Here is a 23,062-nt window from a genome sequence, read left to right as displayed (position 1 = left end):
ATTTTCATGAATTTTTTATCAACCCTCAAACTAATCTTTGCTTTTTATGTATGTGCGTCGTAGATTTTAAATAGCACAACTCAGCATAACTCGCAGCATTTGATTATCTGTCAGTGTTCGCAAGGAGTGTTACAGGAGTTTGAAATTTTTTATTCCTAACATCTGATTCTCCTAACTTTTTGTACTGCGAAATCTAGCGATTTGAGGAAATTTTGTCATTTGGAAAAGTTGTGCTGCTCTAGCACAATCTGGCACAATGAAAACAAAATTCGAAAATGTCAAATTTAATAATGTTATAATATTGTAATGTGTAAATTTTATCAGTATATATTAAAAAATATGATATATATAAAGAGATGTATCCCCCTAAATATATTAAAAATAAACAATATAATAGATATGTAATAATTAAAGATGTTATATCTTATGTATATATAAAGATAATGTAAGATATAAATTATTCATATTTTATAAAAACAGAATTTACAAAATTTTTCATGTCAGTTTGAACAAGAAACATCTTTAATTCATCTATATATTATATACTTGGAATGTAATAAAAGTTTGAAATAACATTAAAATTGTATTGTTGTATGTATTTCAATCTAATTAACTATTCAAAATTCATTTAATTCCGATAAACTTTGTACTTATGTATAAGATATTGATTTAAATTTACATGTATAATTTATATTGCATAATCCTGCTTTAAAAAATGAAAAGGTCAAGCTTTTAAGGTCAATATATGTATAATCCACATGTAGGATGTTCGGTAATAACATATCATCTCTCGAGTGTAGCTAGAGCAATTGAATCTAATAAGTAGAAATAATTTTCGTGCGACAAATTGTAATTAATTAATTAGTAATAAGGTTTAATTATATATCACATCTAGTAATCACGTAATAGTGAGATGTTCTTTTTCGCCGCGCGCTTATACTCGCATAGATAGGCCGACTTTTATTAATTACATTCTCATTAATTTTATTACGAAAATCGCAAAATGATAGAGAATTTTCCTACTCGGTTTAATCCACTCTACCTGCACACGAGAGATGATACGATTATTACCGGACACTCTATATATATGTACAAATAGATCTATCTTTTGCGTTAAATGCTTTTAAATTTTGACATTTTTACTTAAAAATAATCCCATACAGCACAGAACATTGCAATTACATTGCAGTAATATTACAATCTTGCAAGTTGCAATGTAATATTGTTGAGACATTATTGGAACATATAATTGTAATATTTTATGAGAATGTTACAGTAACATTTCAAAAACATTACAAAAAAACAGTTTTCGGTATCCAAGAGAGAAAAAACTCGTAATTGCGTAAATTCACAATCTTTTTTTCTTATTTCTCTTGGATGTCTTTATATATTTTCAAAGTTTATCTATCAAATTTAAAGCGTTCTGCATATTTGTAGCAACGCATTTCAATATTACAAATACATTGCACCGTAACATTACTGTAATATTTCTAAGGGCGGACATTTCAACGCAGACATTTGCCGCAGACTTGCAGTAACATTGCAGAAACATTTCGCAATTTCCATGCAATATTACAATGTTTCAATGCAAGGTCTATGGAACGTTTCTGCAATCTTTCGGTGCTGTATGGGAATAAAAATATAGATAAACTTAATTTTTCAAATTTTTTTTCTTAAAAATAATATAAGAATAGAATATTTCAAAAATATTTAAAACGTTTAAAATATTGTAAAATATTTGAAAGTTTTTAAAAAAATATGCTTCTGAAAATTGTACAGTTACTACGAGCAATAAAATTATTATCAAAAATATTATTTAAATAGTAATTTAATATTCAATGCAAAAAAATTATTTTGTCTGCTATTAATTTCAAAAATATGCTTATCCCTTTCAAAATTCTACCATTACTTATGAAAAGATATGTGCATAGCACATTTTTTAATGCTTTACAACTGCAGATTTTTAATAATAAATACATCTCATTGTGCTTCGTAAAAACGCAAATAGATGTATCGTAATAATGTTTCGTAATGATTATGTATTCGCTGAACTTTGACACGATATTTATGAAGTTGATTTTAATCAAGTGTATAATTGTACTGACTACACAATATATTTTTTCAATGAGGCTTGTTAGGATTATGGCCGTTATAAATAGCGTGGTTGTCATACAAGCGATCTGATTTAACAAAAAAATAGGGCGTGATTTGCTGTATGATATAAATTGTCATCGTGTTAGCCAGCTTCATAAAATTTTTGATAGAGTCTTAGAATCATCGCTGCTCTGTTAGTTCCGTACAAAATTTTTAAAAATTGAACAAAATTGGTGAGTATATATTTTTCTTGGTTTTTTTTTGCTTTCTCTCACATATATGTAACTCTGAAATAAAGTTCTGATATCCCTTTTTAGATTTACTAAAATTTATAGAAAATGGATAATAACAAGCGATTCAATCCATATGTCAGAGTAGATGCTGAAGAAGAAATAGTTATTTCTGGTATTACCGGACGATTTCCTAATTGTGACAATATAAAAGAATATCAGGACAATATTTTCAATAAAATCGATCTTGGTTCGAGCGATCATCAACGTTGGACTAACTGTAATAATATTTTTTCTCACGATTACCTCGGAAAAATCCACATATAATCATAAATAAATAAATAAATAAAATTATATATAAAATATATCTTTAGGAATATTTTAGTATAATTATTATCTATGACATAACAATATAACAATATTGCTTATTATATTATTATTATTTTTATCCAAACTATTTTAAATTCTAACAGATATCTATGAAATGCCTCCTCGAATAGGAAAAATGAACAATATACAAAAATTTGACGCAGAATTTTTTAACATATCGGCCGAAGAAGCTAATGTGATTGATCCTGCATCCAGAATGTTACTTGAGCATACCTACGAAGCAATTATTGACGCGGGTGTAAATCCCGCAGAATTACAAGGAACAAATACTAGCGTTATCACAGCAATAAGTGTTTGTGATACATATTTAGATTTAATATACGAAAAGCATCACGTATGTGGTTCACGTTGGTTATTCAATAATTTAAGTATCAGAAATAGATAAAAGAAACACGCGCTCTTAAAAATATATAAGTATATACATATATACATATATATATATATGTATGTACAAAAAGATATTATTGAATATGGAGAAAACATTTTTCATATGAAAATTATATCGTAATTGCTAATAGATTGCTGGATTACCCATTCTTGGATGCTCTAAGGCCATGATAGCAAGCAGAATTTCTCATTGGCTCGGCATTACTGGACCATCGTATAACATTGACACTGCATGCAGCTCAAGTCATTTTGCTATGATGGAAGCTTACAGGATGATTCGATCTGGCATTTGCGAAGCGGCTATTGTCGCTAGTATCAATTTGTGCATTCATCCTTTTGTAACTCATCAATTTTTTCGTTTAGGTATGTGAAAAATAATATTATTGCGTTCAAAGTTATTGCATTCTTAAATGGTAAAAGTATTATATCAATATATAATATTACAAAATATTATATAAAGAAAATTATATCCTTTATATTGATTGAAACAGATGAACTATTGAGACATTGTTTTAGGAGTTCTGTCTATTGATGGCTACTGTAAACCTTACGATGAAGAAGGCGCTGGTTACATGCGTAGTGATGCAGCTGTAGTAGCGTATCTACAAAAAGCAAAAGATGCAAAGAGAATTTACGCAACCTTTGTCTATGGTAAAACCAACTGCGATGGTTTTAAAAAAGAAGGGATTACCTTTCCATCATTTGACAAACAAAAAATGTTATTGGAAGAAATTTATGAAGAATGTGATATCTCGCCTCTTCAACTATCTTACATGGAAGCTCATGCAACTGGTACTCTAGCCGGCGATCCTGTGGAACTTCGAGCCATCGATGAAGCTATATGCGCTAAAAGACAGCTTCCTCTGTTATTGGGTTCAGTAAAGTCGAATATTGGACATTCCGAAGCCGTTAGCGGTCATTGCCAAATTGCAAAGGTGAGTTTATAACAAAATTAAGTTAATAGAATTATATAATCTAATGCTACATATAAACTTATGCAAATATTTTTTTTTATTTAAATGGTAATCTTGATTATTTATTATAATTATAGAATTTGCAAGATATCATTATAAGAAATATATTTATCTCATAAAGGTTTTAATAGCGATGGAAACTGGTAAAATCGCGCCTACTATACATTTTAAACATCCACGAAAAGATCTGACCGCTATCATTGAAGGGAGAGTAAAAATAATCACAGAACCAACAGAATGGAAAGGTGGTTATATCGGTATTAATTCCTTCGGATTTGGCGGTGCTAATTGTCATGTATTACTGAAATCAAATCCGAAAATTAAAGTCACTAATGGAGTAAAAGATAATTTACCAAGGCTTGTAATTATATCTGGACGTACAGAGGAAGCAGTTAAAATTATATTAGATGACGTAAATACATATTACAATTTATTTCATAAATAATCAAATCTTTTTTATATTCATCTCGTATATTATTACTGTCATTTTAAATTATATATATATATATATATATATATATATAAACTTTTAATTTTAATTAATTTTAAGAATAGTCTATTAAGATATTATAAAATAATTGTTATATATACTTAACAATAAATAACGATATCTTTATAGATACAGAGTCGATCGATAGATGTAGAATATATCTCTCTGCTACATCGCATTCATAGCGACAATATAAAAAATCATCCCTACAGAGGATACATAATTGCCGGATCTAATGTATCTGATAACGCAATAATTAAAATAAGACGCAACTTAAGTATGAAGAGACCGATTTGCTTTATATTTTCTGGAATTGGATTTCAATGTCTTAATATAGGCAAGTAAATCAAATATCATATTACAATATAATATTTAACAATTATCAAGATTGACTTGATGAATCGTTAAGATATAACATGTTTGTTTGCGATTAATGTTTACAATTTTTAAATTATATACATATGTTGATATATATATATATATATATATATATATATATATATATATATATATATATATATATGTTAAAATTTTAGTTTGCAAATTTTTAATAAATAATTCTTTAAGTTTCATTTACTAGATGTAAAAATTATTTTTTTATATAAACTAAACTAAAATATAATAATGATACACTATAGGAAGCACGTGCAAAATAAAGATAAACAATTTTTAGAGATTTTATTTATGTATGTTTAAATCAATTATATAAAAATATTACACTATTTGAGATAACGTATCACCAACATATCATGTAATAACGTAATTATATTTTTCTGAAATATTGGTAGGCCGGGCTCTAATGAAATTTCCAGTATTCACTAGAGCAATCCAGAAATGCGATACTGTTTTGAGATCTCACGGTATATTAATCACAGATATTCTAATAAATGAAGATAAACATATTCTTGACAACGTAGTCAACCTATTTGTAGGCCTTATTGGATTACAGGTATAAATATATATATGTGTACAAATAAAATATATCGTCTATATATGTGTTGCAAGATTATTTTTCATACAAAGCTAAATTTTCTTGTAAAAACTGGAATTAAGAGAACTCTGTTACACATATTTAAATAAATATATAAAAAGTTAAATTTAATATTTTATATTATATTATTCACAAAAAAATAGAAAGTTGAAAAATATAAAAAATTATATGTATTTTGTAGATCGGAATAGTTGATCTTCTAACAAGTATTGGTATTATTCCTGATATTATAATGGGTCATTCTATTGGCGAATTGACATGTGGATACGCCGATGGATGCTTGACGGCCGAAGAAACGATTACGTTGGCATATTATGCCGGCTTGGCATTTCTTAAATCAAAAATAATAGATGGTTTAATGGCCGAAATTAATCTCGATTTCAAAACTATAAAGAATATGTGTCCATCGGATATTGATGTAGCTTGTTACAATAATTCACATAATTTTATTGTGAGTGGCCCAACAAACTCCGTAAGAGCATTCGTCGCTAAGCTACAGGTTTGAAAACGTTTAAATAGTATAAATAATATTTATCATGCTTATAATTATATTGAATTAAATAAATGATAAAGTTTATTTTTATTTTAGAACGACAATATTTCTGTAAAAGAAATTTCCTGTGGACATATACCTTTTCATAGTCGATACGTTGAGCCTGCGAGACTTAAACTTTTGGAATACTTGAATCAAATATTGCCATTGAAAGCGTCTTCTAGCTCAAAATGGTTGAATGCGTCGAATGAATCTTATGAATGGTTCAGCGAAAAGTCATGCCTAGCAAAATATTATACAAATCATTTACTAGCCCCGGTTTTATTCTCAGAAACTACGCGCTTTATTCCAAACAACGCAGTGACGATTGAGATAGCACCGGACGATATTCTACAATGCATTCTTAATGATTCCTTAGAGACAACAGTAACAAATGTCGCGTTATGTAAATTCTCTCACAAACCGAATATTGAAATATTTTTACATGGAATTGGAAAACTTTATAATGCAGGATTACAACCGCAGATCGCAAACTTATATCCAGAAGTTAAGTTTCCTGTAAGTCGTGGTACACCAATGATTTCTCACCTTGTAAGGTAAATTCTGTTTGATATAGTATACATTTTTTTTCTACTATAAAAAGCACAAGATAATAGAATCTCAAAAAATAAAAAATTAAATTGCATTACTTTTAATCATTTAAAACAGTAAACAAGCATAAACTATACGTTCTATACATTGTTGAATTAATGATATGCTTTGCAGATGGGATCATTCCAAAGACTGGTATACATACCGTTATATTGGACAAAGAAAACTTGACATTGGGGAAATAATTATTACTATAAATTTATTGGAGGATGAATTTGTGTATATGAGCGGGCATGTCATTAATGGAAAAGTTTTATTACCGGCTACAGGGTATCTTTTATTTATATGGCAGATGATCGGTTGGTTAAAAAAGCAAAATCATCTTGATATACCAATTATATTTGAAGATGTCAACTTTCTACGCTCTACGATTTTGTCACAAGAAAGTCCAGTCAATTTAACTCTTATGATTCAAAAAGGTAACTCGTGTGATTAAATTAATTTTGTAAACTAGATATACAAAGAAATAAACAATATTTACATGAAATATGAATAAGAGAAAAAATTTAGTTGAGAAAGAAAAATTCAGAAAAATTTGTATAATAAACAAACTATTTGGAGTTTATTGTTAACAATTAGAAGCCAACTATATCATTTATTCTTCAGAATTTTTTTATAAAGAAAACATAGCATAGAATTTCTTTTTTAAAAAAACTGTATGTATAAGAAATCGATATCGATATTCTTATAGGGAGTAACAAATTCGAAATAATCGAAGGAGGATATTCTGTCGTTACTGGAACAGTACGAATTCCAGTTAATATTGAAGACGAGAAAATAGATACTACATTCATTGATCGAAATGACAATGACAAAGAGGAGATGAATATAAAAGATATCTATAAAGAATTGAAACTTCGTGGTTATCATTATACCGGCGAATTTCGTGGATTAAAAAGCGCGTCAATCACGGGAAAGAATGGTCATATTATCTGGACTGACAACTGGGCAACATTTATGGACAGTATGTTACAGATGATGATTTTGGGACAGGATTCCAGAAGTCTCTTTGTACCAACAAGAATTCGTAAAGTGCTAATCGATCCAAAATCTCATATAGAATACATTGAAAAATTTTCAAATGGACAAAAACGTAAGTTTACAGTATTATAAGTGGGCACGATATTTAACCGAATATTATTTTTTGAAAAATATATTTAATATGCTATACATATATTATATATATATATTTGATATGATGTTGTGTTTTTTGTATTGCAGAAGTCCTTGTACAAAATTATAAGCATTTAGATATTTTGATATCTGGAGGAATAGAAATATATGGTATCATAGCTACAGTTATATCTCGCCGACAAAATATAGTCAACCCCGTCTTTGAAGAATACAAGTTTGTTGCTTATCGAGATCTAAATGTGATGTTTTTGCAAGATGCAATAAGGATGTCAGTGCATATTGCGCTTGAGTGTTACAATAAAATAAACGTAAAAATCATCGAATTTGTCGAGGATTGCGATCAAGTGATGGCGGAGAATTTAAATTGTTTATTTGTGAATACAATTTTAAATGATTTGCCGCAAATTCAATCTGATATCAAACTGGTCGCAACACACGAGCGATTCAAAGATATCGCTTTACCTAACAATGTTTCTATAACAGAATTTGATAAACTGACAAGAAATGAAAATTGTTTGATGATTAGCGGTTTCGGAATTTTAACAAAAAATAGAAACGAATTGTATGAACAATTATTGTCTGTCATAATGCCGAAGGGATTTCTTTTAACTTTGGAAGAGTTGGATGCTATCTATGACTATTCGTGTTTGGATAAGTATGGATTAAAAGTAATTTTGGAGAAACGCACCAACGATAAGACAATTATATTATTAAGAAAAATACACGATATTAAGAAGAATCAACAGATTGTGCATGTAAACAATTATGAATTCTCATGGGTAGACAAGCTTAAATCATTCATGAACGTAGAAAATGAAATTGCGAATACAAGAATTATAGTCATCGCAGAAGGAGACTTTGAATGCGGACTAATTGGCCTTGTCAATTGTTTGCGAAAAGAACCGGGCGGTGAAATGATTAGAGGTGTATTTATTCAAGATAAAGATGCGCCTACGTTTTCATTGCAAGAATCATTGTACATGAGGCAACTGCAGCTGGATTTACCCATCAATATTCTACGTTCCGGTAGTATTTGGGGATCTTATAGGCATTTTCCATTACCATTGATAGAACCAAAATTCGTAGAGAGTGCTTATGTTTCTCAAATGGTACGTTAAGAAGATACGATATTTAAGAGAAATTGCAATAATGCTTTGTAATACTTTTATTTATTAAATTAAGTAATGATTTACTGTAACTTTAATAGGATTAAAATAATTCGTTATATTTATTTATTTTAGGTGCCAGGTGATCTCAGCACTCTTTATTGGGTACAAAAGAGGATATCTTTGATCAATAATGATGAAAAAAATCTGATAAGAATAGTCTATGCGTCTATCAATTTTAGAGATATCATGATAGCTAGCGGTAAACTTATTTTGACTTCCGCCGAATCTTTCAAACGAAATAATGATTCTTTAATCGGAATGGAATTTGTTGGTTTTAATCAAAATGGACAAAGAATAATGGGAATGTGTTTAAATGGGTAAGATTATACGCACACAGAGTCTCAATTAATATATTTTTAGTAAATAAACTGTTTAAAATAATATTTAAATTAAAGAAGCTTTTAATAAAATAAAGTAAAAATGGAAGAATTGTTATATTTTGCGTCTTTTTACTTTTCTATATACAGAATATCATCGAAAATAAAAAAACTTTTTAAAATTTAGTATAATAAATAATATACATTATATATTTTTTTTCTAAATCACTATTTTTAGCGCATTTGCAAATGCTTGCGTAGCTGACAAATATCTCAGTTGGATCATACCCGACGAATGGACGATGGAAGACGCCGCGACGGTTCCTTGCGTATATAGCACTTGCTATTACGCTTTGTATATGAGAGGTAATATGAAGAAAGGCGACAAAGTGTTAATTCATTCTGGTACGGGAGGCGTTGGTCAAGCAGCAATTTATCTTGCGCTTAACGAAGGTTGCGAAGTGTTTACAACGGTTGGAAGTATCGAGAAACGACACTTTATAAGAGAAACATTTCCTTCTATTCCCGAGGATCATATCGGAAACTCTCGAGACACGAGTTTTGAACAAATGATTATCCAGAAGACGGAAGGTCGCGGAGTAGATATGGTATTGAATTCTTTAGCTGAAGAAAAACTGCGAGCATCTATCCGTTGCTTAGCAAAAGATGGTCGTTTCCTCGAGATTGGAAAGTTTGATATGATTTCCAATAATCCTTTAGAAATATCTGCATTCTCAAAAGGCATTAGTTTCCACGGTGTAATATTGGATAAAATATTTTATGCAAGACCAAAGGCAAAGGTAATATTATGGAATAAAATAATAGAAGGTTTAAAGAAAAAAGCTATCAAACCGTTATGCAGAAAAATCTTTGAAAAGAATGAAATAGAAACTGCGTTTAGATATATGGCTGCTGGAAAGCATATTGGCAAGGTATGATCATTTTTTAGTAGAATAGAGATAGTTGAAATACTAGAATTGAAATACTAAATTCTAAACAAAAAAAAAAATATATATATATATATATATATATATCAGAATATAATATCGTATTAAATTACTATTATTTGTAGATAATGATAAAAATTCATAAAGAAGATGAACTCTTGGATGCGCCTATATTTGCACATCCCCAGTACTTCTGCCTGGAACACAAATGTTACATAGTTTTAGGTGGTCTAGGTGGTTTTGGTCTAGAATTAATTGATTGGTTGATTTTACGTGGTGCAAAAAATCTGGTAGTGACCTCGCGAATTGGAATAAAAAACGGATATCAGCGATCGAGAGTAACGTTATGGCAATCTTACGGTGTAAATATACAAATCATTACAGCTGCTGATACTTCGAAATACGAAGACTGTAAATCTATATTGAAATTTGCTGAAGAACAAGGTCCTGTGGATGCTATATTCAATCTCGCAGTTGTGTTGAAAGATGATATATTTAAGAATCAATCTCCACAAACATTCGAAGAATCCTTCGTGTCAAAGGCATGGACGACGAAAAAGATGGACGAATTATCGAGAACAATTTGTCCTCAACTTCGACATTTTGTCGTTTTTTCTTCCGTTTCGTGCGGAAGAGGTAACGCAGGCCAAACGAATTACGGAATGGCAAATTCCGTAATGGAAAGAATTTGTGAAAAAAGGATGGAAGAAGGTTTACATGGTTTGGCTATACAGTGGGGCGCGATTGGTGAAGTTGGGCTTGTCGCAGATATGCAAGAAGATGACAAAGAACTTGTTATTGGAGGTACATTGCAACAAAGAATATCCTCTTGCTTGGACACATTAGAAGTATTTTTGTTACAAGATCGGTCAATTGTAAGCAGCATGGTTGTTGCTGAGAAAAGAAAAGATTCTGGCCAAGCAACAAATCCACTTGAAGCGGTTGCAAACATTATGGGTAAGTTTATAAATAACTATTATACTGTAAAAGATTCGTGATGAAACATTTATAAGAAATAAATTTTTATTTGACAATATTATTAGAAGCACATTAAATTGAAAAAAAAATCGAGTGCATTGAAAACATTGCAAAAAATGTAAACTTTAGTAATCGTTATATTGCGATTTCAAGTTTAAATCTTCGGTTAAAATCACATCTAAATATTTAATTCTTTCTCTCATTTTTAAAATAGGATTGAAAAATCCAAACATAGTGGCACCAAACATATCACTGGCTGAACTAGGCATGGATTCAATGATGGCAGTGGAAATTAAACAAGTGTTGGAAAGAGAATATGATATTTTATTGACAGCACAAGATATCCGAAATCTCAATTTTGCTCAACTTAGAGAAATAACAAATACACTGGAACAAGAAAACATGTACGATGCTACTAAAGCTGATACAAATGATTTGGATGGTTTTAAAATATTGACTCGAAAACTTAACGATTCAGACTTGAATCCAGATATTTATATAGAAGTCGCTACAAAGAGGGAAGTTGCTCAAAGTAAAATATTTCTTATACCAGGAATTGAGGGTTCTGCAAGCGTATATAAACTGATAGAATCGAAAATTAAACCTTCGGCGATGTGTTTGCAACATGGTGTACTTAATATGCCGGGTGTTACTCATTCAATAACGAAATCAGCAGCATACCTTCTGCCTGTACGCAGTTTTAAAATAATCTATTTGAAAGATTTATTAAAAATGCTATATATTTAAACAATAATATTTGATTATACATACACACGTGCATGCATTCGCGCTTTTTTTACATTTCATTAAACAGTATGTTTCTTTTTTTTAGTATGTATTGCAGAAAATGAAAAATCATAAAGAATTTCTAATTGTGGGTTATTCATTTGGATCTTTAATTGCCATCGAATTAGCAAGATTATTAGAAGCTAAGAATTTCTCTGGACGTTTAATACTTATCGATGGAGCTCCTGATCAAATGAAATTCTTGATAGAGAAACATTTTTATTATACTTCAGAACAAGAGTTACAAAATAGCATCTTACTTCATATAATAAAATTTCATCTTAACTTTAATAATGATATGGTTAGTCAGTTATTAACAACAAATTATGACTTTTTATTAGAAAAGTAATTTATATTTAACTATTATATATTTATGCGTGTAGTTAATTGGAGGAAAAAACGTATAAAATAATTTGTTAGAATATGCGTTAAAATGATAAAATATAAACTATATTTTATATGAGATTATTATCTCAGTTTAAAATGCAGATTATCATTTTATTATTAAATGTGCATAATGTAATATTATTTTTTACAGCTTGTAGTAGAGTTGAATAAGTGCAATTCATGGGAAGAGAAATTAGAATTTCTTACTGCTTACTTCTCGGAAGAGATCAATGTATTAACTATTGAAAATCAGAAACTTTTATGTTCGACGTTTTACGATCATATAATTGCTATACAAAATTATAATATAACGTCATTGCCACGCCTTAAATCATCTATAATACTATTAAAACCCACACTTACACCTGTCACTTTTGCTGAAGAGGATTATGGTCTACATAAGGTAAATTTGATTAGAGCGTAACATTTTATCATTTCAAGATTATTTTTATAAGAGAAAATATTTTTAGATTACCGAAAGTGCAGTGGAAATTCATTACGTGGAAGGTACTCATATCACCATGATGGAAAATGACAAAATAGCATCATTTATTAACGAAGCATTGTAAATTAAAAAATATGATTACAAGAATAAGAAAATATCATTAAAACATAAAAATTTACATATTTTAATTTTACAATTTTAATTCTTGTGTAATATAATATATTATATAATATAGTATATTATATAAGAATCAATTATAAAAAAATAATTATAAAATTTAAATATGTAAATTTTTACGTATTAATGATATTTACCTTATTCTTTTGATTTATCATATTTTCTGACAAATAAGAACCAGAATGAAAAGACATATGTCTAATATAAAACAACATTTGTCTAAGCAATCAGTTATCTCTCTCTCAGCACATTCTGGTATATATAATCATATTATGGATTGGAATAACGTGTAAGAGATTTTAGATCATGAGCCCAATATTGTTATAAGAGATTAATTTCTGAAACAACATTTCATAAAAAAAGCAAAAAAATAATCTAAATATAATGAAGAACAAGAAGGACATATATTTTAATATATATATCTTTGCAGAGAAGATATTTTTTCATATTAATTATTCCAATCGTTATTCAAACAATAAAATAAATATATTCCTCGATTTTTATCTATCTCTCTAAAACCTTATTATTTAAAAGTATATTCATTTATATTTCTTTTAATATATGTACAATGTGTCAGAAATCTTGAATAAAAATAATGTTGTCAAATGCATTTTATTGTCTATTCGCATATATATAAATTATTTACCACCATATTATACACAATATATTCCATGCAACACGCAAATATGCATATATGCAATGGAAATAAAGCAACGTTTGGCTATATAACGTTCAAAGTTTATTTGCCAAAAAATGCAAATTTAAAAATTTAATATTTTATTACATATGATTATTCGTGATATTAAACAATTTTAAACTCTTATTCTTATTTATAATATTTTTTTAATAAGAAAGGAAATAGCTTTTTTTTAAATTGCTGAATGATCGCGCATTGAGCTTCATTATAATATGCATTCACAAATATATGAAAACATTTATTTTTATAATATCATGTAAAACTAGTTTATAAATTAAAATTTACTTAAAATATCGAAAATAACAATTTTCTTTTATCTATTTTTTACGATTTTTCATCTATTATAATTTTCTTTCTGTTTTGACGTTTAGTCCGCCAGAAGCATATTTTTGCGACTTGTCACTATTGATGACAGCGCCCCTCGCGATGCAATTATAAATTATTTCACTAGGCAATTTAGTTAAATGTGGAATATTCCCCTCTTTGTATTTTATTATCTTTGCTTCAAATTAAACCGCATAATCTCATAACCACACTCACAAGTAGTTGTTGTGAACTCTCTTTCTTTCCTCTTTCCGGAAAAATTTCATTAAATAAAATTAAGGAATAAACACCCATAATTTCAGTAAAATGTCCTTATTTGCGAGGCGGATATTTTTCAATTGTAATTGTTTTATTTTGCGTGAATATAATGCGAGATATCATTAATTAAAGTACATATTTACCAATATCTTTTTGCTTGCAGCTTCGAGAGATTGGCAATGTTTACGATCTGTCACCTGTAATTCCTATCTTCGCCGAAATCAATTATCGACTCAGTCTCAATCGAATGTGGAAGAAGCCGGTTTGTAGGAATGTTTTTGCTATAGTATATTTTTCTGCTCATATCGCTTCTAAGAGTTAGAAGCATATATATATATTTCTTTATATGTCATATAAATCATTTTTATGAAGAAATATCTCTACAATCTAATACTGCCTTATTTTGTATATATAGAACTGTTTAATGTTTCAGAAAGTTCAGTGGCCTCTACATTAGATCCTCTGACACACCCAGACTTCTTTGAAGTTCATAAACTGTTCACTGTGAAGGAGCTATACGATGCGAGAGTACACTACGGCCACAAGGATACCTCATTGAACAAACATATGGAGACCTTCATATTTGGCTCTAGACTAGGACACTTAATAATCGATTTAGATCAAACTGCTGAATTACTCAGACAAGCATTGAACTTTATTGCTCATGTTGCCTTTAGAGGCGGTATAATCCTATTCATTTCGCGAAATCCCCAGACTACATATATAGTGGACAAAACTGCTATAGAGTGCAAGGAGTTTTCGCATACAAGATATTGGCGATTGGGACTGTTTCCTAATTCGAAGAGTCAGTTTAACGCCATGACGCGATTGCCTGATTTGTGTATCTTTGTCAATACCCTCGACACTGTTCTGGTTGAACATCCAGCAGTTAGGCATTCAGCAAAAATGTCCATACCCAGCGTCGGTATAGTTGACACAAATTGTAATCCAAATCTTATAACATATCCCATCCCTGGAAACGACGACTCTCCATGTGCCATAGAACTCTATTGTTCATTATTCAAGGAAGCTATCCTAAGAGGTAAGAAAGCTCGAGAAACAATGATAAATTTTAAAAACTCGACATAAATCTAACAATTAGTTCGTGATATTAAACAAATATAATGTTATATATGTACAAAACAAATTGAAATATATTTCTTTCCTGAAAATAAGAATATTATTGTGAATAACGTAGTATCTACCTAGTAGTAAAAATAGGCATTTAATAAAATCACATATATACATATATAGAAAACTATTGTTATTAATATTAATATAATTATTATAGCTTCATAATATTAATATATATACAACTTCATATTACATGTAAAAAAAAAGCTTTGGCGGAACATACAGTATAAAAATAATCATCAATTATTATTAGACTATTGTAATGATGATAACAAGATTAATTCTTACTGGGAACCTTAGCATCCCGTAATTTCATTAGATATCTTGTTCCCAAGGTCTTCGCCAACCTTTGTAAAAATACAAAATTTAATAATGCAATTATATTAAAGTCGATCGAAAGATTCATTCGGTTTTATTTTTCTTTTTCTAGTTTTGTTTTACTATAAACTCACTTTAAATAATCTATAATTGCAATAGAATTTTGTTTATAATTATATGCTATGTATTCTGTATATTTATATTAATAAAATTCTAAGTCAAGTTTTGTTTAGCGAATGTTGGATAATCTAAGAACAAAATTTAAAAGCTGTGAGGAAAAAAGCGAATGAATTTTTTCAATTTTCAGTTTAATTACATGCAGTAAAAGAATTAAGTGAAAGATATATACCATTTTCCAAAATTCGGGAAACAATAAACTATATACATCAATTGTAACGCAGTTGGTTTGGCAATCCACACTTCGTCCAATTTATTCGCAATCGCTACACCCATTAAAGTTGCGCAACGTTCCGCGCTAATTTTGTTTTTGGCCATTTCCGCGTTTATACCGTATTTCTAAACAAATAACAGATTACAGCAAATTGATTAAATGTGTGTATATTGTAATTGTAATTAATTAACACACAGAATGTTCAACAAAACTCGAAAGAGTCGAATTGTTTCACTAAACACTTTCAGAGCAACACGAGTAAAGTTGTGAGGGTACAATCTGTATAAATCTGTAAATATTTCATGTAATATATACCTCGCCAGATTTCTCTGTGAAACTCTCGGCTAGAAAATTAGTCTGTACCGGACCCGGACAAACGATCGTCACGTCGATATGTTTATCATGATGGTCCAGCAACAACGATTTGAAATAACCCTGCGAATAATTTAATGTTACTGCCTATTTTGAAAAGATTTCTCAAAGTTATTAATTATTGCATTCGGTCAATAAAATTTATCGTATACGGCTTAAAGGTATTTACGTGCAATGCATGTTTAGTGCCACAATAGGTCCCCGACCTAACTACCGGTAAAAATCCCGCGACGCTCGAATTAATAACGATTTGACCCTTGCCTGTCTGTAAAAAATGCTTAACCGCTAATCTACTCAAGGATACGATGGAAAACACGTTCAATTCGAACATCTCTTTGTCGACTGCTATCTCAATATTCTCCCATTGTGCCCTTTGACTGCGACCGGCATTGTTAACGAGTATATCCAACTGAAACATACAGATGCATATTGTAGTAAGGTTCTTTTTCGAATCGTGCGTATCAACATAAAATCGTAAATACGTGAAAGTACTTTGCCGAATTTCTCAATCACGTGTTGAAACGCTTTCTGCAAGTCAAGATTTAACAGGTCCAAAGGGTGCACTTCCACATCTTCGTCGCTCAAGTGTTCGTTTTCTGAAGAGAAATGAAACGTTTATAAAAATCTCAGCATCAATAACGCGATTTAATATCTTAATATATGAAGAAATATCGCGAATTTGTTGGAATGTCAATCAATCTTCACATTAATCACCTTCTAGACACTTTCTCTTCACTTTTTCTAACTCGTCGATCCTCCGAGCGGACAAAATTAATTTACAGCCCGCTTTGGCCAGCACGTAGGCTAATTGCTCTCCGATACCGCTGGACGCACCTGTTATCCATACGACTTTGCCTTTCAACGAAACTGTGAAATACGAAATAAATCGATATAGAAAGATTCATTTATACAATACATTTAAGCTACTATTTTAGACGATTCATAAGTTATAACAGATTTTACGAGACAGAATTTTATTTTTATATAAAAAAATTATTAAAAATATATATGTAATAAATTATATATAAAATATTATATAAAAAGAAAAAAAACTATTTCGAATTCTCCGTTATCGAAGAGAAAAATTTCTCGCCACTTTTTAAACCCGTATTAGAATAAATGCGCTTACCTACGGGCTTGCCGAATATCTCTTTAAAAGCAAGCAATAGATCGCAATCCAAAATGAAGGGAAAAATGAGATAGGCGAGGTAATAGAGCAGAGTTAGCAGACCAACAGTTGCGAGAAAAGCCATATTATCGTGATTCGAAAAATTATCTGTGAACAAACTAAAGTTATTATTATATATAGATATAGATTTTAAATTTTTCAACGCGCATCTCAATCAATATCGAGATTTTTATTATTTATTAAAAAGTCCTGAGATTTATTTAATCTTTGAGAGAAAATTATTAGTTTTGGATTTTATTATCTTGTATTATTATTTTGTAATTTCTTTTTCTTTTTTCCTTTTATAAATTTAATTCTTTCTATTTTTCTATGTAATAAATATTATCGTAATAAATTATGGTGAATATTTGCACATAAGTCAAATCCAGAAGACTTCTGGCTTCTGTTATATGATACCAAACTGGTGTATGATCCAAACCTATATCTATCCTTACCCTAACAATAAGTCACATGTCAAATCGAGCATATTGAAAGAAGAATTCTATTGATTTATATTAAAAATCTCACATGCAACGATATAATACAATGCGTAAATTTTATTTGTCCTTCCTGTAGTCGACACGAAATTCTATCTTTTATATTTACTTTCTTTCCCTGTATATATGTATCCTTTTTCTCAAATATATATATCTTCACTCACTTTTTTCAATTCATGAAAAACCAATTCACTATAGATAGGTAGAGGAGACACGCACACGGTGGGTGATGCGATACTCGTGACGACTTCGCGACAGACTTCGATGAAATATGGGAGAATCGAGCACTATCTATCACCCACCACTGTCAGAAACTCAGAAACGGGTCCCGCGTCCCGCGGCTCTCGGCTCAGCAATGGAGGGAATAACGTACACAAATGCAAACCGCGTACGCCAGTGCTCGGATTTAGTTGCACATTTCGGCCCGATGCCCGATTCCGTGGCTCACGCCTATTGCCCCCCACTCACCGCTCGTGCGTTAGCGACGAGACGCCAGATACGCGTAACTAAGGAGCGCGACGCTTTGGCTCAGGAGCGTTCATATGTAAGAATGCCCAAATATAATAAATAAGACAATATTTTTTTAAATGCACCGCGAAAATTATCAAAATTCTAAAAGTTTTCTTCAATATTTTATATTTCATTGATATAAAATATTGAAGAAAACTTTTTGAATTTTGATAATTTTCGCGGTGCATTTAAAAAAATATTGTCTTATTTATTATATTTGGGCATTCTTATATACGGACGCTCCTGAGACAAAGCGTCGCGGTCCTTAGTTACGCATATCTGGCAACTCGTCGCTAACGTACAAGCGGTGAGTGGGGGGCAATAGGCGTGAACCACGTAATCGGGCCGAAATGTGCAACTAAATCCGAGCACTGACGTACGCGATGTGAGCTCTCTAAAACACATATCGCAAACATAAGCAAACATTTTTCAAGAGTGACTTCATCGCGAAATTATTTAAAATAGGAAAAATTTTTTTCTCCTTTAATATGTTTAAACTCTGAAATTATTATATATTTTATTATATACGAGTATATAATATTCTCTATAAACTCTTCTTCTTTTCTAATAATATACAAGTTTTATTCCGTGTGCGTATAGGAATATGAATATAATACAAATTTAAATATGTCTAAAGGGGATACGTGTTTTAGAGAGAGATTATGCTGTTCGGATGCTGTTTTCAGCAAAGAATTCGAAGTTTTACTTTAAAGATCGAAATTTCCTTATTGTTAATCCCTATTTCGTTTATCTTTTGTAAAAAAATTGTATTCGTATATATATAAATAATAGATATAGTCGCGATGAGTATTTATTACATATATTATGTGTGCAATGTAACTAATTATAACATTAAATAATTAGGTGATCTCTTGGTGATGATCAATGCGCGTTTATTATTTATATAACGTTTCTATAAAATAATTTCTCTGTTATGATGGAAAAAAAAAATAATTTTTTCTCTCTAAAGATGTGTATTTGCATTAACATAGATAAAAAAACACGATACGCGACGAAGACTTTGAAATGCATTATTGTTTTGTACTAAAATCATCCCAGATATTACATGTCTCTAAAAGACATTTAAAAAATAAATTAAAAATATCTTATCGTCCTTGAGATATCTTTAAGTTGTTCGGCCTTTTTGTCTGGGATTTATCTCCTGGATGCGTTTCTTATTCGTTGGAAATACAAGTATTCCTGGAACAAGACGAAAGAAGGTAAGACGTGATGTGGCGATCACAATAATCAATATTATAATTGCGATATTTATATCTAAATAATTTTTTATATAATCATTATTTATATAATTGAAGAGAAAAATCAGGAAGCGATTATCGCGGTGTAATAGAAAATCGATTGACTTACTATTAAGAATGATGCGCCAAGGAGCAGGCTTTTTAATTTCACGTCGGTATTTACTGGAAATGTGAGCAATAGAATATAATCGACCGACAAGTGGTCCCATTGATGTATTAGCGATGCGACTTGGCGCGATCCGTCTAACGATATTATCTACAACGGAAAAAATGCACAAATACACATATACAAATAGATATAAGTGAAACAAAAATATTAATATAATATTCTTATAATAAAAACATATATAAATTTATATATGGTACATATATTTCTTGCATATAAATGTTAATATCATATTTCCGATAAACGAAAGATATTAAAATAATGCGTGATAAATAAAGAAATACTGAAGCAAATTTACACGCGATTTCAATCGTGTTTTCGCGATTCATATCGCGGTTTTATGATACATGATACTATTTCTTATTATTGACGCAACGTTTTTACATATATTATACGGATGATTCATTCACCTGAAACTGCGCTTCTTTATACATGCAACAGCCGCAGATATTGGGTCCGTAAATATTGCAGAGAGGTTCCTTGAAGGCGTCATACACCGTAAAATTCGGTCCCATCAAACTAAAGTTCTCTTCCACGCTACCGATGAGATTCGCGCTTTCCACTGTGATTTTCTGCGCAAATTCACAAAATGATCAAACAAAAGGATAGAAACTCGTTTGCATCACACAAGGTCAATCCGTATTTTATCTTTTATTTCTACTCATAGTCAACAATTGATAATCAATCCTGCTATTTTCATTCGTCATAGTTTAAATGGATACTCTACTATGTCTTTTAATAGAGCTTTCATCATATATATACATAAAATATATATACATTTTTTTTTATTATATGTATATATAATGTATATATAATGTATGTATAATTTATATATATATGTATATATATTTTTTACAAGATTTCTGAGTTATGTGATACATTGACAGTTAATAATCGATTTGAAGACGCGAGCGCGAATAATCATAAGGGAATGGCATTTATTAATACGACGCCTGTCGCATTAACTTGCCTGCCGCGATCCAGGTACGTGCATCCAACTGGGATCCTTTCGCATAACGAACGCGGTCTCGCCGCATTGATCCAGAACATTCAGCACGAAACCTTTATACCAGCCGCACATCCGCGATTCCGTTTCCGTTTTGGATTCCATGGCAAGAAACAGCGTTTCCGCCCGTGGTACCTTGACCCTGTATTGAGTCCCCCTTTCCATTCTGCCGAGTACTACCGAGTATTTCGCGTGAATTGTGTGTATACATCTTATTCGAATTGATACATATTTATATGTATACAATTACTCTATCTTATATATATATAATACAATCATATATATAATACAAAATATTATATAAATTAAATCTCTACAATCAAAATACAAAATTTCTACAATTTATATATAACACTAATATATATTATATATCTATAAATAATTTGTAAATGAAATTTAATATTATAATATTAATTATATATATGTATAATATAACAATATATATATATTTAATTTTATTTATTACAAGAGTTGGCATTTGTATTCATTTATATATATATTTTCTCTCTTTCTCTCTCTTTTAGAGCGATAGGCTGGAGATGTACGTGAGATGCGTTAAATACGTACGAGTACTCAAATCAATAACCTGCTGAATTTCCAACTGTTCGACGCCGGCCAAGAATTGTGTGCCGGAAGTCGCATTGAATTGTGCCCTGGGTGTCGAGATCCAGTCAGTGGTGATGATGGGAATAGGTCTTCGTGGAAATCGAAGTTCGCCTTCTGCAAGAGCGATGTGACGATACGCGCGCGAATAAAATAAAAAGACCGCTCGGAATTTTATTAAGTACGCGGGCATTTCTCATTAATCGAGAAATCGATTCCGTCGCCTTACGTAACGAGACTCTCGTTAATTCATCGGAAGCTCATGATTACAATATAGATGAAATTCAATTAAACTATTATTTTTCCTATATCTTTATCAATTCTTGAGCAATGCATTAAAAAAAAAAAAAAAAAAAAAAAACACCGTTTCAACGTACGCTGAAATTAATGATGCTCCTTTTGTTGATTATGATAACAATATTAATTTAATTTAAATTAAGAATTTTCATTTACACACACGTGTTTGAATCTCGATTGCGATAGAAACATCCAATAATGTAAAATAAGACAATAATTTCTGTAATTTTTTTATCTATTTATACATAGGAAAAAAGAAGAACAAATATTTGATTGACATCATTAGCCATTAATAACTTGATGTTATCTCATTATCAGCGAAGATATATATATATATATATATATATTTATTCACCTGTCGGTTGCATCGTGATGACGTTGCTGTTGGCGTAAACGATCGGAACGTTCTCCTGCATCTCTATCGTCTGCGTCCCCGTGCTCGACATCGCTAAGGGATCCGGAAAAAAGAAGTGCAACGTTTACAATATATGTTTTCTAAAAGAATAACGTCTGTGTGCCTGTGTGATAAGAACGCGATACCGCGCTCGCTCATTGTCTGATACCGGTCGCCGGTGATTGTTCGCTGCTCGTCGACATCTCGTTGAGCTGTTGCGCGTAATTCTGCTCCATCATCGGTTCCGCTTCCGTGTATCGCATGATCGCGTAATAAAAACAGTCGACCAACAGAAATAAGGACGAGATTCGCGATCGTTATCTCCCTCTTATTATATTTGATTCCGTCGATGCGAATTCACGCTAACCGTCGAGCCAACACTGTTAGATTCGCGATTTAATTCTTCGTCTATCTTGTTATCGTTCCTGATAAATCAAGCATTTATCTTTGACACAGATAAGCGATATCTTACAAAGATATCGATAATAGTTTGTCCGTAACAAAAGCGCTGACCCGACGCGAATCGAGGACCAAAAATCGCAACGACGAGCGCGCAGAAAAATGCAGAAATAATTGTTCTTTTTTTTTCCATATGTATGATACCGAGATATACATGTGTCTTCGCGTT

At 30.5% G+C, this 23,062-nt stretch overlaps 4 protein-coding genes across 5 annotated transcripts; 2 read left to right on the top strand and 2 right to left on the bottom strand.

The window, feature by feature from the left end:
- The first annotated feature begins 2,432 nt into the window (after nt 1-2,432).
- On the top strand, nt 2,433-12,987 carry LOC138931657 (fatty acid synthase-like). Its single transcript, XM_070292647.1, has 19 exons — nt 2,433-2,604; nt 2,798-3,048; nt 3,233-3,464; nt 3,618-4,036; nt 4,197-4,487; nt 4,695-4,902; nt 5,354-5,514; nt 5,738-6,055; nt 6,146-6,645; nt 6,815-7,119; nt 7,392-7,793; nt 7,922-8,943; nt 9,076-9,320; nt 9,559-10,252; nt 10,393-11,224; nt 11,460-11,935; nt 12,078-12,332; nt 12,570-12,821; nt 12,889-12,987. The coding sequence occupies exons 1-19, from the start codon at nt 2,433-2,435 to the stop codon at nt 12,985-12,987; spliced, it is 7,134 nt and encodes a 2,377-aa protein (XP_070148748.1).
- A 1,264-nt stretch (nt 12,988-14,251) lies between these two features.
- Nucleotides 14,252-15,539, top strand: Mrps2 (mitochondrial ribosomal protein S2). Its single transcript, XM_070293010.1, has 3 exons — nt 14,252-14,401; nt 14,483-14,581; nt 14,753-15,539. The coding sequence occupies exons 1-3, from the start codon at nt 14,368-14,370 to the stop codon at nt 15,406-15,408; spliced, it is 789 nt and encodes a 262-aa protein (XP_070149111.1). The 5' UTR covers nt 14,252-14,367; the 3' UTR covers nt 15,409-15,539.
- Nucleotides 15,540-15,544: 5 nt separating this feature from the next.
- On the bottom strand, nt 15,545-18,649 carry LOC138931839 (dehydrogenase/reductase SDR family member 7). 2 transcript variants are annotated; one of them, XM_070293008.1, is made up of 8 exons: nt 18,364-18,649; nt 17,664-17,821; nt 17,249-17,401; nt 17,027-17,130; nt 16,704-16,943; nt 16,478-16,597; nt 16,121-16,287; nt 15,545-15,800 (listed from the first exon to the last, which is right to left on the bottom strand). In XM_070293008.1, exons 2-8 carry the CDS (start codon nt 17,785-17,787, stop codon nt 15,731-15,733), a joined length of 978 nt encoding a protein of 325 aa, XP_070149109.1. In that variant the 5' UTR covers nt 17,788-17,821; nt 18,364-18,649; the 3' UTR covers nt 15,545-15,730. The 2 variants fall into 2 exon arrangements, with proteins under 2 accessions (XP_070149109.1, XP_070149110.1); XM_070293009.1 differs by having other exon boundaries at nt 17,664-17,810.
- A 369-nt stretch (nt 18,650-19,018) lies between these two features.
- Nucleotides 19,019-23,062, bottom strand: LOC138931727 (phospholipid scramblase 1). The gene is made up of 7 exons (XM_070292777.1): nt 22,604-23,062; nt 22,396-22,488; nt 21,708-21,860; nt 21,105-21,316; nt 20,545-20,706; nt 20,078-20,224; nt 19,019-19,909 (listed from the first exon to the last, which is right to left on the bottom strand). Exons 1-7 carry the CDS (start codon nt 22,695-22,697, stop codon nt 19,865-19,867), a joined length of 906 nt encoding a protein of 301 aa, XP_070148878.1. The 5' UTR covers nt 22,698-23,062; the 3' UTR covers nt 19,019-19,864.

Source organism: Polyergus mexicanus, unplaced genomic scaffold, assembly GCF_030449975.1.
Source record: "Polyergus mexicanus isolate NDT 795.1 unplaced genomic scaffold, iyPolMexi1.0 SCAF_3, whole genome shotgun sequence".
NCBI classification, from domain to species: Eukaryota; Metazoa; Arthropoda; class Insecta; order Hymenoptera; family Formicidae; genus Polyergus; species Polyergus mexicanus.
The sequence above is the reverse complement of the archived record's forward strand: the minus strand, read 5'-3'. Positions and strand labels throughout refer to the sequence as shown.

What these genes read in the sequence shown, in the direction of transcription:
- LOC138931657 (XM_070292647.1), top strand. Translation starts at nt 2,433, where the DNA reads ATGGATAATAACAAGCGATTCAATCCATATGTCAGAGTAGATGCTGAA. An exon ending in CTGGAAAGCATATTGGCAAG is followed by an intron (nt 10,253 to 10,392) that starts GTATGATCATTT and finishes TATTATTTGTAG; the next exon opens with ATAATGATAAAAATTCATAA. An exon ending in AGGATTATGGTCTACATAAG is followed by an intron (nt 12,822 to 12,888) that starts GTAAATTTGATT and finishes AAATATTTTTAG; the next exon opens with ATTACCGAAAGTGCAGTGGA.
- Mrps2 (XM_070293010.1), top strand. Translation starts at nt 14,368, where the DNA reads ATGTCCTTATTTGCGAGGCGGATATTTTTCAATT. An exon ending in GAGGCGGATATTTTTCAATT is followed by an intron (nt 14,402 to 14,482) that starts GTAATTGTTTTA and finishes TTTTGCTTGCAG; the next exon opens with CTTCGAGAGATTGGCAATGT. An exon ending in ATCGAATGTGGAAGAAGCCG is followed by an intron (nt 14,582 to 14,752) that starts GTTTGTAGGAAT and finishes TTAATGTTTCAG; the next exon opens with AAAGTTCAGTGGCCTCTACA.
- LOC138931839 (XM_070293008.1), bottom strand. Translation starts at nt 17,787, where the DNA reads ATGGCTTTTCTCGCAACTGTTGGTCTGCTAACTCTGCTCTATTACCTC. An exon ending in GATATTCGGCAAGCCCGTAG is followed by an intron (nt 17,402 to 17,663) that starts GTAAGCGCATTT and finishes CGTATTTCACAG; the next exon opens with TTTCGTTGAAAGGCAAAGTC. An exon ending in TGATTGAGAAATTCGGCAAA is followed by an intron (nt 16,944 to 17,026) that starts GTACTTTCACGT and finishes TGTATGTTTCAG; the next exon opens with TTGGATATACTCGTTAACAA.
- LOC138931727 (XM_070292777.1), bottom strand. Translation starts at nt 22,697, where the DNA reads ATGCGATACACGGAAGCGGAACCGATGATGGAGCAGAATTACGCGCAA. An exon ending in CATCACGATGCAACCGACAG is followed by an intron (nt 21,861 to 22,395) that starts GTGAATAAATAT and finishes TCGCTCTTGCAG; the next exon opens with AAGGCGAACTTCGATTTCCA. An exon ending in GGTTATTGATTTGAGTACTC is followed by an intron (nt 21,317 to 21,707) that starts GTACGTATTTAA and finishes AATACTCGGTAG; the next exon opens with TACTCGGCAGAATGGAAAGG.